Genomic DNA, 14,867 nt, shown 5'->3' on the forward strand with positions numbered 1-14,867 from the left:
GTCAGACCACACTTGGAATATTGTGTCCAATTCAGGGCACCAAAATTTAAGGAGGATGTTGACAAGCTGGAACGTGTACAGAGCATAGCTTTTCTTGCGAGGAATCCTATCTGGAATAAGGGAATTTTCCTTAAAAAAAAGGGAAACGTTGACAGCTATGGTACAGAGGAGGGCAACCAAGATGATCAAGGGTCTGGAAACCAAGCCTTATGAGAAACGGTTGAGGGAGCTGGGTATGTTTAGCCTGGAAAAGAGGAGACAGAGGAGATATGATAGCTATCTTCAAATATCTTAAGGGCTGTCACATGGAGGAGGGCGCAAGCCTGTTTTCTCTTGCTCTGGAGGACTCAAACCAAGGGCTTCAAGTTACAAGAAAGGAGATTCCAACTAAACATCAGGAAGAACTTTCAGATATTATGTGAGGTATTTTTTTTATTTTATTTTATATTCTTTATTGAAAAATAAAAAGTACAAAAGTACGAGTGCGCAGAAACAAGTGCACAGACACAAAAAACTGAAGAAACAAGAAATAGTATGCTTTTAAAAAACAGAACAGAACAATATTGTGTACATTACAAAAAGGGGGCGGGCTTGTTATTATAGTTAACCAGACCTTAATCTAATTTGGCATTTATAAAAACGAATTCCAAATGAATTCCAAATATCGTTAAACTTGTCCATGGCGAGTCTACATTTGTAAGGTATGTCAAGGAGAGAGATAATGACTGGCTCAACATTATACAGCTCGCTTCACGGCTGAGAGGGAACTTGCATCCCATCGATCCAAGTCAAGCCACAGCACCACAGTGGGCCCGCAGCTGAGAATTATTAGAAGCTATTTGAAGCGATAATGAAACAGCAGAAGCAGCATTGTCAAGGACGATATAATGAATTAATCCCATGAAAGCCTTTAACGTTCCCAAACAGAGGCAGTCATGGGAAGAGCTTCATCTGTTGAATTTCCGCCAGCAACACAGCTGTAAAATTCACAAAAATCCACCCAGGAGAGAGAGAGAGAGAGAGAGAGAGAGAGAGAGAGAGAGGAGGGAGGGAGGGAGGGAGGGAGGGAGGTAATAATCCCAATGAGCTTCCAAATAAATGAACACATAGCCTGGAGATGCGTCAGTGGAAGAAGATGCTTCATAAGAAATGCAGCTTGCTTATTTAAAGGTACTTTTTCAGGCTCCTTGCCAAGATTTTTCTAAGAGCTGCTCCTTGAAGTAGCAGCCTGGAAGTGAAATATCAACTAGGCAGGGCCCTCATATGGCTGTGTATGCACGCTTTGTAATAACTGCTGTTACCCTGATTTTTTTCCAAGAAATGTCTCCAATGAAAGCTCAATTTTTAATAGCAATGCAAGCTTGTTTGTTTCCATGATTGCAGCTGTAAATAAGAAAACAACATTGCCCCGGGGGCACTGATGCAAGGGGGGAGGGGAAGCATTGTTTAATGTGGGTTTTCTTTGGAGACCCAGCATTCCCCCCCCCCCCCCAGGGCAATGTGTAGACAGGCTATGCAAATTACAGCTCCCCCAGCACAGTGAGAAAGGGGCCTCTCTCCATCCAGCTCATATTAAGGCAGCCTGAAATGGAGATTAACAAGCTTGGTAATTAGGCAAGCTGAAAGCCTTCCTAACACATTGCACCTTTCCAAGGCTGTGTGTTGATTATTATTACCTCAACACAATGGCCTCCAAGTACAGTTCAATGATTTAAATATAAAGCACAAACTAGGCACCCACCTTTGCACAGGTTTGGTAGAGGTATGTGGCTGAAAGAGCAGGCTGGGCTACCCCCCCTTTTTTGCAAAAACAAAATCAGTGAATAGAAGTATTCCATTTGAATAAGGTATTAGTGGAGCTGGACAGCAACTATCTCAGCAATATTCCTTAGTATGGGGGTTGCTACATTTTTTTCTCCGAACCTGGAAGACCTATTTTCACAGCTGTGTGATGGGCAGAAATTAAACCTCTTTCTTCATCAGTCCATCTCTCCCCCCCCCCCCCCCGCAAAACTCACCTAGTGAATTTCCACTTGATGCAATTAAAAGCAGCAGAGCCTTGCTGGAATAGAGTGGCAACTCTATTTTTTAGACTGAGCAAAGGTGTAGCAAAGGAATGTTTCCATGGAGCTCTTGAACCCATTGATTGGTCTTCAGATGCCCTTCAAACCATCTTTTGGAAGACCCGGGGTTTTTTTGGTACAATCCTGGATCTGTCAGATGTATAAGAGACAGTGAAAAATGTTCCACACAGGCAGAGTGCTCATTAATGGTTCCTCACTGTCCTGGAAAAAAGTGACAAGTGGAGTTTCAAAGGGTTCTGTCCTGGGCCCATTGTTGTTCAACATATTTATAAATGCTTTGGATGAAGGTATTGCAGGGATGCTCATCAAATTTGCAGAGGACACCAAACTGGGAAGGGTAGCCAATGCTGCTGAAGACAGCATCAGGATTCAAGTTGACTTGAATAGATTAGAGAAGTGGGCCAAAACTAACAAGATGAATTTAATCATGGACAAATGTAAGGTTCTATACTGAGGCTGCACAAATATAAGATTACAGACATCTGAGCTGCCAGTAGTACATGTGAAAAGGATCTTGGGGTCTTAGTAGACCAAAAGCTTAACATGAGTCAACAGTGTGATGCATTAGCAAAAAATGAGCTAATTCTATTCTAGGTAGCATCAACAAAAGTATACAATCCTGATCAAGGGAAGTAATAGTGTTGCTCTGTTCTGGATTGGTCAGATGACACCTGGAATACTGTGTCCAATTCCGGGCACCATAATTTAAGAAGGATATTGACAAGCTGGAAAGAGTACAGAGAAGGGCACAAAATGATCAAGGGCCTGGAAACCAAGCCTTATGATGAACAGTTGAAGGAGCCTGGTATGTTTAGCCTGGAAAAGAGCAGACTGAAAGAAGATATCTTAACCATCTTCAAATATCTCAAGGGCTGTCACATGGAAGAGGGAACAAGCTTGTTTTCTTCTGCTCTGGAGACTAGGACCTGAACCAGTGGATTCAAGTTACAAGAAAGGATATTCTGATTAAACATCAGGAAGAACTTTCTGACAAGAGCTGTTTGACAGTGGAATGGACTCCCTCAGGAAGCTGTGGACTCTCCTTCCTTGCAGGTTTTAAAGCAGAGGTTGGATGGTCATCTGTCATGAATGCTTTAGTTGAGATTCCTGCATTGGAATGACCTCGAGGTCCCTTCCAACTCTACAATTCTATGATTCCCTGCATTATTTGGCTTGGCTGGTTTGTTCCAGTCATTTGGAACTCTGTGCTCTAGAAGCATTTTATTTTGCTGCAGCAGAGCTGATTGCTTGTTGGCGCATTCTATTTTAGGCTCTGTAGGCTGACATAGTGGACAGCTGATGGGTGCATTTGTTTATTTCCAGCCTTAAAAAAAACCCAACCCACATGATTTGCCTACATGGTTACTCAAAGCAAGAAATAAAAATGCACAAAACTGCAGTAACTAACAATGGAAATCCTGCAATCAAAGAGAGTAAACAACTAGCAAAGAGTACTAAAATAAGTCATGCCTAAAAACAACCTCTACTGAACCAAAAACCTTATTTTACTAGTCATCACATACAGCTCCCAAGTTAAAACAGTTCAACGCATCATCAGAGATCTACAACCTCTCCTGGACAATGACAGTTCTCTTTCTCAAGCTCTGGGAGGAAGACCTTTCATTGCCTACAGACAGCCACCCAATCTTAAACAACTCCTAACCCACAATAATACTACAACCAGACTTAACACGGACACTGGCACCAGAGCCTGCAATAAACCCAGATGCCAACTTTGCTGCCACATACACCCGGACAACACCATTACTGGCCCCAACAACATCACACATACCATCTCGGGACTATTTAATTGCTCATCGTCTAACATTGTGTATGCCATCAAATGCCAACAGTGTCCTTCAGCTCTCTATATTGGACAAACAGGCCAAACCTTACGCCAAAGAATAAACGGACATAAATCTGACATCAAGAATCACAAAACAGAGAAACCAGTAGGAGAACACTTCAATCTCCCAGGACATTCTATACAAGATCTCAAAGTAGCTGTTTTACTACAAAGGAATTTCAGAAATAGACTGGAAAGAGAAGCTGCTGAATTACAACTCATTACCAAACTTAAAACAATAGAGAAACCTGGTCTGAACAGAGACATCGGATTCTTATCTCATTATACATGACTAAGCCATTTCTCACCTTCTCACCCCTTGCCTTTTCCTGTAAGACCTATTACAGTCGTTAAGAGTCGTCAACAGGCTCATCTCAGCTATCTGCCAATCTCCGATTCCCACCACCCTTCTAAGTAATACCCCTCCCCACCTTCTCAATATATAGAAGGATCTGGTAACTTCTGTTTCAGTGTATCTGAAGAAGTGTGCATGCACACGAAAGCTTATACCAAGAACTAACTTAGTTGGTCTTTAAGGTGCTACAGGAAAGAATTTTTTACTTCGACTATGGCAGACCAACACGGCTACCCATCTGTAACTTATTTTATGAGGTTCGCTAGAGCTCTGAAGGTCAAAATGGAGCTGGCCAGATGGGTTAGAGAGTTCCAGATCTGCCATCAAGTTCCAGATCTGCCAGATAGTTTCTTTAAATGTGACATACTCTGTTAAAAAGTGATGCAAGAGGTTATGGAAAGGACACTGCGTTTTTCTTATTAAGAGATGAATACTGAGGGGAAACAAGAAAGGGGAACTGTGTGTGTCCAAATGGTGTCTGAGAGCGGCCAGAGAAAAGTTCTTCTCCCTGTGTTATAACACTTGAACTGTATCAACCTCCAATGAAGATGAATGTTGGAAGATTCGGGACGGATAAACAAAAGTACTTTTTACAAGCAGTGCAAAATGGAACTTCCTCCCACTAGAGAGGAACTTAAATGTCTTTAAAAGGGGATTGGACAAATTCATGGAGGAGAGGGCTATTGATGACTGGAAACCACAGAAGGGGAGGGTGCTCTTGGGCTCAAATTCTGCTTGCTGGCTTCCCAAAGGCATCTGGTTAGACTAGATGGGCCATTGGTCTTATCTAGCAGGCTGTCCTTATGCAGGCAGCCAACCACTGAGACCCTGTAGTTGCCTCATGCTGCTGTGGCCTGTCTTCCTCTTGAGGTGGGTTGCCTGCCCAGGTCATGTGCTCCTAATCAAGCTATTCTCCCCTCGCCCTCCCCTCCCTGAACTTCTAATTAAACGTAGCAGTCTTGAGAGATCAAGCCATACATCCCCCTTTTAAAATCACACCCTGGTTTGTATTGGCTGCTGCGCAAGGCTGAGAATGGATATTACAGCTTTTTATGATATAATATCCCCTTAATTGGTGCTTCATAGGGCTGCGCCTGAAATTCTTGTCCATTTCATCCTAAAACTCCAGCCTGCGATTTTCTCCCTGACCTCAGCGTGCTGGAAAAAGCCATTCAGAGGCAACAAGGCGACTGGTATTGCACAATTCCAAAGTACCTTAATGTGTCAAAAATGTTTGGGGGAAGAAAGCGCCACTGTAAATGCAATCACCTACATTGGTGTCCCCTTTGTCAAGCGAGAGGCAAAGTATTGCTAATTGTCCTGCGTTTTAGCAGGGTTTTTAAAGCATTATGTAGTAAGTACACCGAAGGGTCAATTTGTGAAGTGAAATACTTAGCATGCAAAGCGTCATACAAGATGCTGTGTAATACTTGACCTCTCAGCATAATAAATGTAGCAGTGAAACGCTGTGCATTCAGCCGGGCCTGAATAGAGCCTCCGCAGAGGAACAAAACCAGAAAATGTTATCTTCATTCCCTTCCCTTTTTTTCCACTAAGCGAAAATTATTCTTTATAATGGCCATTGCAGCAATTAGCCAGCATTTCGGAGGGTGGGGGGAGAGAAAGGGAGAGAGAGAAGGAGAGAGAAGGAGGGAGAGAGGGAGGGAGATGGCGAATAAATGTGCAGAAATAGCAAATTTCTTAGTGGAAACGGGAGTTTGTATGGAGGGCTGCAAATTACTTGGAGGTATGTGAATAATGGTGGCCCGAGTTCTCCCTGCTGCAGAATATGGTGTGGGTGGGTCTACAGATTTCCTCTTTGCAGCAAAATGTTTAGACATTTGACTATTTTAATTTTACTCACAGTCTGGCTCAATTGACCTTGTTTCCCCCCATTGATCATTTCTTGTGTGCCTTGGAAGCAAGCGTGCACATGACCGGGGGGGGGGGGGGCTTCCAATTAGAGCCGTGTGTGACATGCAAGTACAATCAAGGGCTGTCCACTGAAACTGCTCCAGGATTTTAAATCTGGCTTCCCAGATCAATACATTTTAATAATTCAGCATGCTTAGCGAGCAATTGCAGGTCTTTGCAACGGACTGCCTAATTAAAGTTTGATTTATATTTTTATTTTTTAAAAAAGTTTAACTTTCCGAAAGTTTACCTTCTCAACAACAACAATGTAAAGCCCAGCTTCTTTATCAAAAGCGTGGGAAGAGGCACTAACACCTCTCGTTAACTGTATCATCCAGACAGTGAGCAAAATTTTGGGAAGTTGCATTAAAAAAATGTTGTGCATGCACACACACTCTCAAAAGTTTGGCAAGTCCCTGGTGGTTTGGTGCAGTTTCTTTTGTCTCTGCGAAAATAAAGGAGTTTCGTGCACAGCAGCCGGAGCAAAGCATTATTGCTTCTGAACAAGGACAGATATCAAGCGTTTTCTTTAAAACCACTGCATCATTTATGTGTAAGGCATAACTTCGTTTAAAAACAGCTAGTTCTCTATTTTAATCTCTCCCTCCCCCTTCCCTAATTGCCTCTGCTAATGAGTTTCAGCAGTTGCCTCTGACAGTAGTCATGGGGTGATTGGTGTTCTTCCTTACAAGCAGTTAGTTCACCTAATGCAGATGTGAATATATGCTTTTTCAATAATATTGAAGTCCTTATCATCTAGAGTTTAAGGATTGCATAAGATTTAATGGGCAATTCATTTAGTGTTTTCCACATGGCTATTTACAGATACGGTAGGGGTTTTTTGGTTGGTTGGTTTTTTAACAGAAGGTGGGTTTGGAATAAAGCATCTCAGTGTTATTTTTTATAATTTAAATTTTAAAAGATTCTGAACTCTTCAAAAAGACAAAGCACAAAGAAAGTTCCCACGCCTGCAAAACCACAAAATGGTTGGAAATAGTTGAAAGCAAAAATGGTTGAAAGCAATAGAGAGGTTTGATTAGGATCCTCTGCTAATATGGATTTCTGTGCATTGCATATTTTAATTGCAGCTGTCTCCGGTGAAAAGGGTTCTACGTATACTGATAAACTTGTTGTCAATTATTTGTGTTTCATTTGATTCATAATGTGTTTAAGGGTGATTTTATAAAGGATAAATGAATGGTCTGTATTACTTGGTGTAGAGAAGGTTCCCTTCATTATCAAATAATGTGAACTGTATTCAAATGCTTTAATATTTTAATTAATCAATTCCTTTCATGGCAGCAAATGCAATTAACCAAAATATTCTATGCACTAGACAATTCTACAAAAGACTGGAGAACCTTACAATCAAAATGCTTTTTCAGCTGCCTAAGGATAATCATCTTTTCTCCCTATCTAGTGTAAGTTTATTTCCAGAAGATAAAACAAGCATTGGCTATGAATGGAAGAGAATTTGGCACCGGATAGTAAGTATCAAAAAGTATGACCTAACATTTGACTTAAAGTCCCCATAAAACATGAATAGCCAGTGAATTATGAAACTTCCATAAGGTAAACATGGAACTATCTTTGCCTGAAGATCTACAAAAGCCTAGATCTTAGCATCTTCTGAAAGAAGTGTGAAAAGGTACTGTTCTAAGTGCATTAACTTGAAAGTAAGTCTGCCTATATTTCCATACAAGAGAATAGTCAAGGTGCCATACCACGGTAAGAATATACAACTAGGGAGGCCTGATGAAAAAGAGAACAGGAGTCCCACCCTCTTTTTATTTTTTTTTATTTTTTTGCATCTGGCTATCCTAGATGCAGCAACAGCAACAACAAAGTAGCTAAAGTAGAATCTTAAAATAACTGTGAAAACAAGCAACACCAGTAAGACGGCAACTATGAAAAAGCACCAGCAGACAGCAGCAATAAAATACAGCATATGGAGCCCACAAATAGAAACTGTTTTAGTGAGAAAGGAAAGGAAAGGAAAGGAAAGAGGGAAACTTTGGAGGCTATTCCCTAAATTGGGTGTCAGCACCAATAACCACATGTCTCTCATTTCCACAACAGCTACAACAAGGGTGTTTGTTTACACATCACAAAAAAAGGTTTCCACAAAATTTGCAAATGCTAATTTATATGTAAGATGGATATTTTACGACAACAGCAACAACAATTTATTATTTATACCCCGCCCATCTGGCTGGACCCCCCCCCACTGGGTGGCTCCCAACATAATACTAAAAACACGATAAAAGATCAAACATTAAAAACTTCCTTAAACAGGGCTGCTTTCAGATGTCTTCTAAAAGTCAGATCATTGTTTATTTCCTTGACATCTGATGGGAGGGTGTTCCACAGGGCGGGCGCCACTACCGAGATGGTCCGCTACCTGGTAACTTTGCTTCTTGCAGAGTGGGAACCACCAGAAGGCCCTTGGAGCTGGACCTCAGTGTCTGGGCTGAATGATGGGGGTGGAGACCCTTCTTCAGGCATACTGGGCTGAGGCAGTTTAGGGCTTTAAAGGTCAGCAGCAACACTTTGAATTGTGCTCAGAAACGTACTGGGAGCCAATGTAGGTCTATCAGGACTAGAATTAGAATAAAGGTAAAGGTAAAGGGGCCCCTGACCATTAGGTCAAGTCATGGCCGACTCTGGGGTTGCGGTGCTCATCTCACTTTATTGGCCGAGGGAGCCGGCGTACAGCTTCCGGGTCATGTGGCCAGCATGACTAAGCCGCTTCAGGCAAACCAGAGCAGCGCACGGAAACGCCGTTTACCTTCCTGCCAGAGGGGTACCTATTTATCTACTTGCACTTTGACGTGCTTTCGAACTCCTAGGTTGGCAGGAGCAGGGACCGAGCAACAGGAGCTCACCCCGTCAAGGGGATTCGAATCGCCGACCTTCTGATCGGCAAATCCTAGGCTCTGTGGTTTAACCCACAGCGCCACCCACGTCCCATATATAGAATACAAATAGAATACAACTCATCAAATAGAAATAGAATACAACTCATCTAAGTGAGGAAGACGGGGACTAGGAAACCCATTGGTCTGGTGTCAAGGTGCTAATGGTTGAAACAGTGGCATAGCGTGGGGGGTGCAGGGGGGGCCGGCCGCACCGGGCGCAACATCTGGGGGGGCGTGCTCGCACTCGCAGCTCTCTGCCCCTACCTGGCTCACTCTCTCTCTCTCACTGCAGTGCTGGCTGTGCGAATCCGATCCGAGCCGCTGGGTCGCAGCCCACTGTGGAGGGGGTGGGTGCCAGGCGTGCGGTGCGGAGAGAGAGCGAGGGACTATCTGGGGGAGGGACAGTGCAGCGGCCGCCCAGCGCAGCGCTGAGCGCAGGAGAGAACCACACCAGACCAGCCCAGGCAGCAGCAAGAAGAAGCTAGCAGCGGCGGCAGGTTAGGGGTTAGGGGGCGCAAATTACTTGCCTTGCCCCGGGTTAGGGGGCGCAAATTACTTGCCTTGCCCCGGGTGCTGACAACCCACGCTACGCCGCTGGGTTGATAGGCAAGTTGACGCCTTCTTTAAACTTGATAGCTCTCTAATCCTTTAAACAGAGGACTGTCCACTGTAAGGTAGGCCACACGACTTCCCCAGCCATGCCTAAGTTGGTGGAGAGGCAACAAGAAAAGTCTCAAAAAATATTTTCACTGATTTTAATATATTATTATATTGTAATCTGCCCTGGGATCTTATGGTGAAGGGTGGTTAAGAAATTCTATGAACCAGCCAACCAAAGACCTGGGAAGGGGTGATACAGAATTGATTCCTGAGTTTGAATGAATCAGCAAGATTCAGCCGCTCCCTTTCCATGTGTGAGAGGGAAATATTTTGCTTCTGTATTGTGGCTGGGAGGGAAAGCATTCCATGCCTTCCATGGGCAGTGGCCTGGATGCTGAGACCAAGGCACAGCTCCAAGTCACTGGCTGCGAGCTCATGTTCCAGACCACCAGGATCCTGCTGAGGCTCTGTGTTTTTATTGCAGCTTCTCCCTCCTGCCTGGTGAACTCAACTAGCTCCTCTGCTTGCTCCCCTCAGAAGCTGGCTCGTGCTCTGCTGCCATGTTGGCCAAGGTGTGGCTGAAGAAGATGGAGCAGCTGTTGGTGGATGGCCTGCAGCACAGAAAGAGCATCCTGAGCATGGAGTGGCTGCTGGACCTCCTGGTCAGCCTCTACAAAGAGTGCAGTTGCAACTCATTGCTGAAGAGGGAAGACTCGTCTCTCCTTCATCCAGTGGGAACGGACCTATTGATTATTGACAGCAATGTGGGTGAGTTCCTCAGCAACAGTGCCTGAGCAGGCTACCTGGAGCTCAAGTTCCGACTGGTGTGAGAGCCTCACTATCTCCATCATGGCCCACAACCTGAGGACCCCAGCTGGTGCAGCTGGGTTAACAACAGGCATTATGTGTATTTTATGTGTATTTTAATGAACTGAATAAAGTTTAGTTCAGATCATGGGGGCATGGAGAGTGAACTTAACAGTTAATATAAACTTAAAAGCTTCCTTTTTTTTTAGTTGCTATTTTATTAATGTTGTTAATATTGTTTTATGGATTATAAATGCCCTACTGATTTGTTAATGATATAATATGACTTTGCTGTAATTGTGGTGTATTTTTTAGTTGCTGCTGTTAATAGTGTTTTATAGATTGTAATTGTTTTATTGATGATTTGTTAATTATTTTATATGATTTATGCTGTATTTGTGATGTTCTATTATGTTATTTTTATTTATTGTTTCTAAGTCACTTTGAGATTCCTTTGAATGAAAAGCGGCGTAGAAATACAATAAATCAAATAAAATATTTGAAGTTGTTGAACAATTTTTGAAAAATATGATAGAAATGCTGTTTTAAGATCTGAAGGGCTATCATGTTTTGTGATAAGGCCTACTTAATGAAATACTTCTTTTCAAAAGAGAAAGATTTTGGGGCACTGCCACCACATGTGGATAAATAAGTATTTATTGTTGAAAGTTTTTATGCCACTCTATGTATTTTCTGTCATGCTGAAACTTAACAGTCTAAAATAAGTGTAATGATCGGTATCTGCTTTCTAAAATTAATAAACATTTCCCTCCACACTTACTTGTGGTTTTTAAAACTCAGTTATTGTACATTGGGTTTTAAAAGTTATATGCTCATAGCATATGAAAAATACCAAGACTTAAGAATATATTTACTTTACCACCAGTTGCTTATTAACCTAGTCCTCTGGGCAATGTGCAACAATGCTACAAAATTAAAACACAGATCTGATAATAAAATAAAATAAAATAAAATAAAATAGGAAAAAAATCCCCCTATACATCATTGTGAAATTCCAGCCTGATAATGTAAATGCATTTGTTTTGAAAAATGCCATTTCCTCATATGACACACCTTTTTTTATTTTAGCTGATACTTAGGGAGTAACCCTAGTCCCCCAGAAGGAGCAGATGGCATGACATGCTGGCTTTGCTGACTCCTGACTGGTGACATCAGTGCTGCTTACTGGGAGGTAGAGGTGGAGGGGTGAGGTGGTAGCAAGGTCAGTGCAGTGCAAATACAATGGCTGAGTCAATCCAGTACTCCTGGTGGGGCATTTGTACTGTGCTGACCTCCTCATCACCTTGTCTCTGCTCCTCTACCTCTGGGGAGCAGTGGCAACACAGGTGAGTGTGTTGTCACTTCTTGCCACCTGCAGGTGGCTTCCGAGTAGGGGCAGCTGGATCATGTACACCTCCCTCTCCACGCGTAGAGAAAAAGACCTCCACCCACAAGGCCTCCTTGCTGATGTGGTGAGAATCTCAGCTGCCACCACTCCTCTGTCAGAGGATGGTGCTCCAGAGATGGTAGGGTCTGAAAAGGAGCATGTTCTTGGCAAATTGGGGGAGGCCTTGAATCTGTGGGATCCAAAGATCTCCCATTCCCCTGGCATGCTCTGGCAGGGATACAAACTATCCTGGCCCTTGAGCTGACATAGTTTTTTTCCATTCCACTGAAACCAACAGGATGTTTTTTGTTGTTGTTTTTTTTAAAAACGGTTCAATTGAGAAAGAAAAGAACCAAAAAGGTAAAAAGCCACATTTCTACCTGGGTCAGGGTAAGCCCAAGAGGGCTTAGGAAGTGACAGTTCCTCTGCCATGGAGTCTTCCCACTAACATCTCAGTAGGGTTGGCCTGTCAGTGTAAAACTCTATGATCCTAGGGATTCTAGGGAGTAAACCCGCCTGGATTCAGTGGTGCTTACTTCTAAGTAAACACGCTGAGGACTGTATGCAAAATAACCAGATCTTTATAAATGACAGAGAGAGCATTTAGGATAGTGCATAATGATGCTCATTGTGATTGTTGGTGTATTCCCGGAACGCCAGAATATTTTGTATTAATTTAAAAATTCATCAAAAGTCCTCTCCATGTCAAGGTGATGCAGCAACCACCGACAAAAGAAGAAGGCCACATTTCTGCCTTTTTTGCCAATTATTGCTTGTTGTCATTGGGAAATGTTACAGTAAGGCTGCAAGTCTTTTCCTGTTCAATGAGTTGGAATTAAACATACTAATTTAAGGTCTCTTTCAAGTATTTTATTTAACTACTTTGGCCTTTAATTCTTTTATGCGGCATCATTTAATGTAATGTTATTTATATATATGAAGCACGTTATACTTATTAACCAATGTGCAAAAATCTAAAGTACAGATTTTATGTAATGGGCTAATTACAGGACTTTAAAGCCACCTACTGAGTTTTGCTAAGCATAACAACAGGTTCACTGAACTGGATAAATTTATTCAAACTTGTGGAAATGAGCCCCATTCTGCATGCAGCCATACTGGGAAAACACACAAATTATTCCTCAATACTAGTTTAATGGGTCAAACAGTGAACCTGAATACTGAACATATATCTGCATCTTGAAACAGTGGAGAAGCTATAGGCCCTTGAAGAGAAAAGAAAGTGCCTATTCATGGGTTCTTCCTAATGTTTGTAAATAATTTTCTCCCGAAACAAAAATAGCTGGAACAAGGACAGCACTGTTCAATAGGGTGGGTCCAAAGAACCAGGAAGTGCTGCTTTTCTGCAAGCCCTTGAGCATGAGTTTGTGGAAAGGTTCCCCAAGCACCACAGCCACTTCTGACGCTTCTGCAAGAGGTTGCACACGCTCTTGACACAAGGAGACACTGTCCACAAGTGGAAGGGCGCTTTTAGAGCCAACCCAATGCTTCCAGCACTAGAAGAACCATTTGATGGGATAAATAGTTTTATTATGCCTTGTCATAACTATAAGAAAGGAAAAGCCTGCTGAATCAGGCCATGGAGCCAGAGCATAGCCAGCATGGCTAGTAGCCATTGATACAGCAGCATAGCTAGCCACCTGGGTGCCCGGGCCCCATGTTAGGATTTTTTATCTATCCGAGCTGCTCCAGCGCGTGGTACTGTTGTACAGTGGTACCTCAGGTTACATACGCTTCAGGTTACAGACTCCGCTAACCCAGAAATAGTACCTCGGGTTAAGAACTTTGCTTCAGGATGAGAACAGAAATTGTGCTCCGGGGACATGGCGGCAGCAGGAAGCCCCATTAGCTAAAGTGGTGCTTCAGGTTAAGAACAGTTTCAGGTTAAGAACAGACCTCCAGAACGAATTAAGTTCTTAACCTGAGGTACCACTGTACTGTGTTTTGTGTACATCATGGGAGTGTCTGAGCGAGCGTGAGAAGGAAGTCTGAGTACTGCTGGAAGTTAGTTTCACTTCTGAAAGTGTCGCAGTTTCTGTACTGGTGTTGAAAGAGCACAGACATGCTGATGGAGTCTTTGTATTATAGACTGTAAATAAAGTAGTTTTAGAGCTACTGACTGAGTCTTTCTTCTGAAATGATATGCCAGAAGACGAGTGTGCTCCTCTCAGGAGAGAGGGGTCGCTTATCACCGGTCTCTCTGGACTGAGGGAGATTTACAGCCAGGGAGGACCATCAGAGAGACACTCCAAAGACTTGGGAAGTTGGCAGCCTTCCTGGGTGTGTTTCCAAGCACAGGGTGAGCTGTCCACTGGGCACAGCGAGTCTGCGTAGGGTGGGCAGAGGCAGAGCCTGTGTGGCGTCCACTTTGCCCATCGCCCCCCCTTCAGCTGCAGGCACCGTGCTGCCTGAAAAGGTGGCATGGGGTTCACATTGCCCACCGTCTCCCCCTCAGCTGTAGGGCGGTTGAAAGGAAGGTGGTAGGTGGTGCCATTTTGGGCGGCATGGTGTCTGCAGGTGCCCAAGCCACCATGTCACACCCAAGGAGTCACCACAACACTCCCAGGAGGTATGTGGGGTGCATATGCTACGTTAGTGCATTGATAGCATTCTCCTCCATGACTTTGTCTAATCCTCTTTCAAAGCCACCCAAGCAAGGTCACAATCAGTAGTGGTTGATGGGGCAGCACAAGCATTGTGACATTGCGCACCTGCCTTCTGAATAACACAAGAGGGGAAAAGTTTTGTTGCGCAAGCAGAAATCCTTATGCTGATGGAACTACTTAGCAACACACATAATACACCCCCCCATGCTTAATACAACCCCAGACTCCAAATGTTGTTGAACTGCAATTTCCATAATCTCCGGCCAGTTTAGCCAACTATCAGGGATGATGGGAGTTGTAGTCCAACAGTATATGGGGACCCAAGGTGG

The 14,867-nt window shown here is 43.3% G+C and overlaps 1 protein-coding gene across 3 annotated transcripts in view; it reads left to right on the forward strand.

The window, feature by feature from the left end:
- LOC308462376 (uncharacterized protein) overlaps positions 1–11,485 on the forward strand; it is a 52,849-nt gene extending 41,364 nt beyond the window's left edge. Inside the window, exons 2-3 of one of the 3 annotated variants that reach the window (XR_013979096.1) lie at positions 7,620–7,686; positions 10,202–11,485. Coding sequence is in view for 1 of the 3 variants with exons in the window: in XM_080980064.1 (XP_080836190.1) it covers positions 7,620–7,700; positions 10,255–10,474 (301 nt within the window). In the remaining 2 variants the exon portion in view is untranslated. Of the gene's footprint in view, positions 1–7,619; positions 7,701–10,201 lie in introns of all 3 variants that reach the window. The other 2 variants (XR_013979097.1, XM_080980064.1) reach the window with 2 other exon arrangements.
- Positions 11,486–14,867: the final 3,382 nt, after the last annotated feature.

This window comes from Podarcis pityusensis (assembly GCF_964106645.2).
Source record: "Podarcis pityusensis genome assembly, chromosome: 1".
Taxonomy (NCBI): domain Eukaryota; kingdom Metazoa; phylum Chordata; class Lepidosauria; order Squamata; family Lacertidae; genus Podarcis; species Podarcis pityusensis.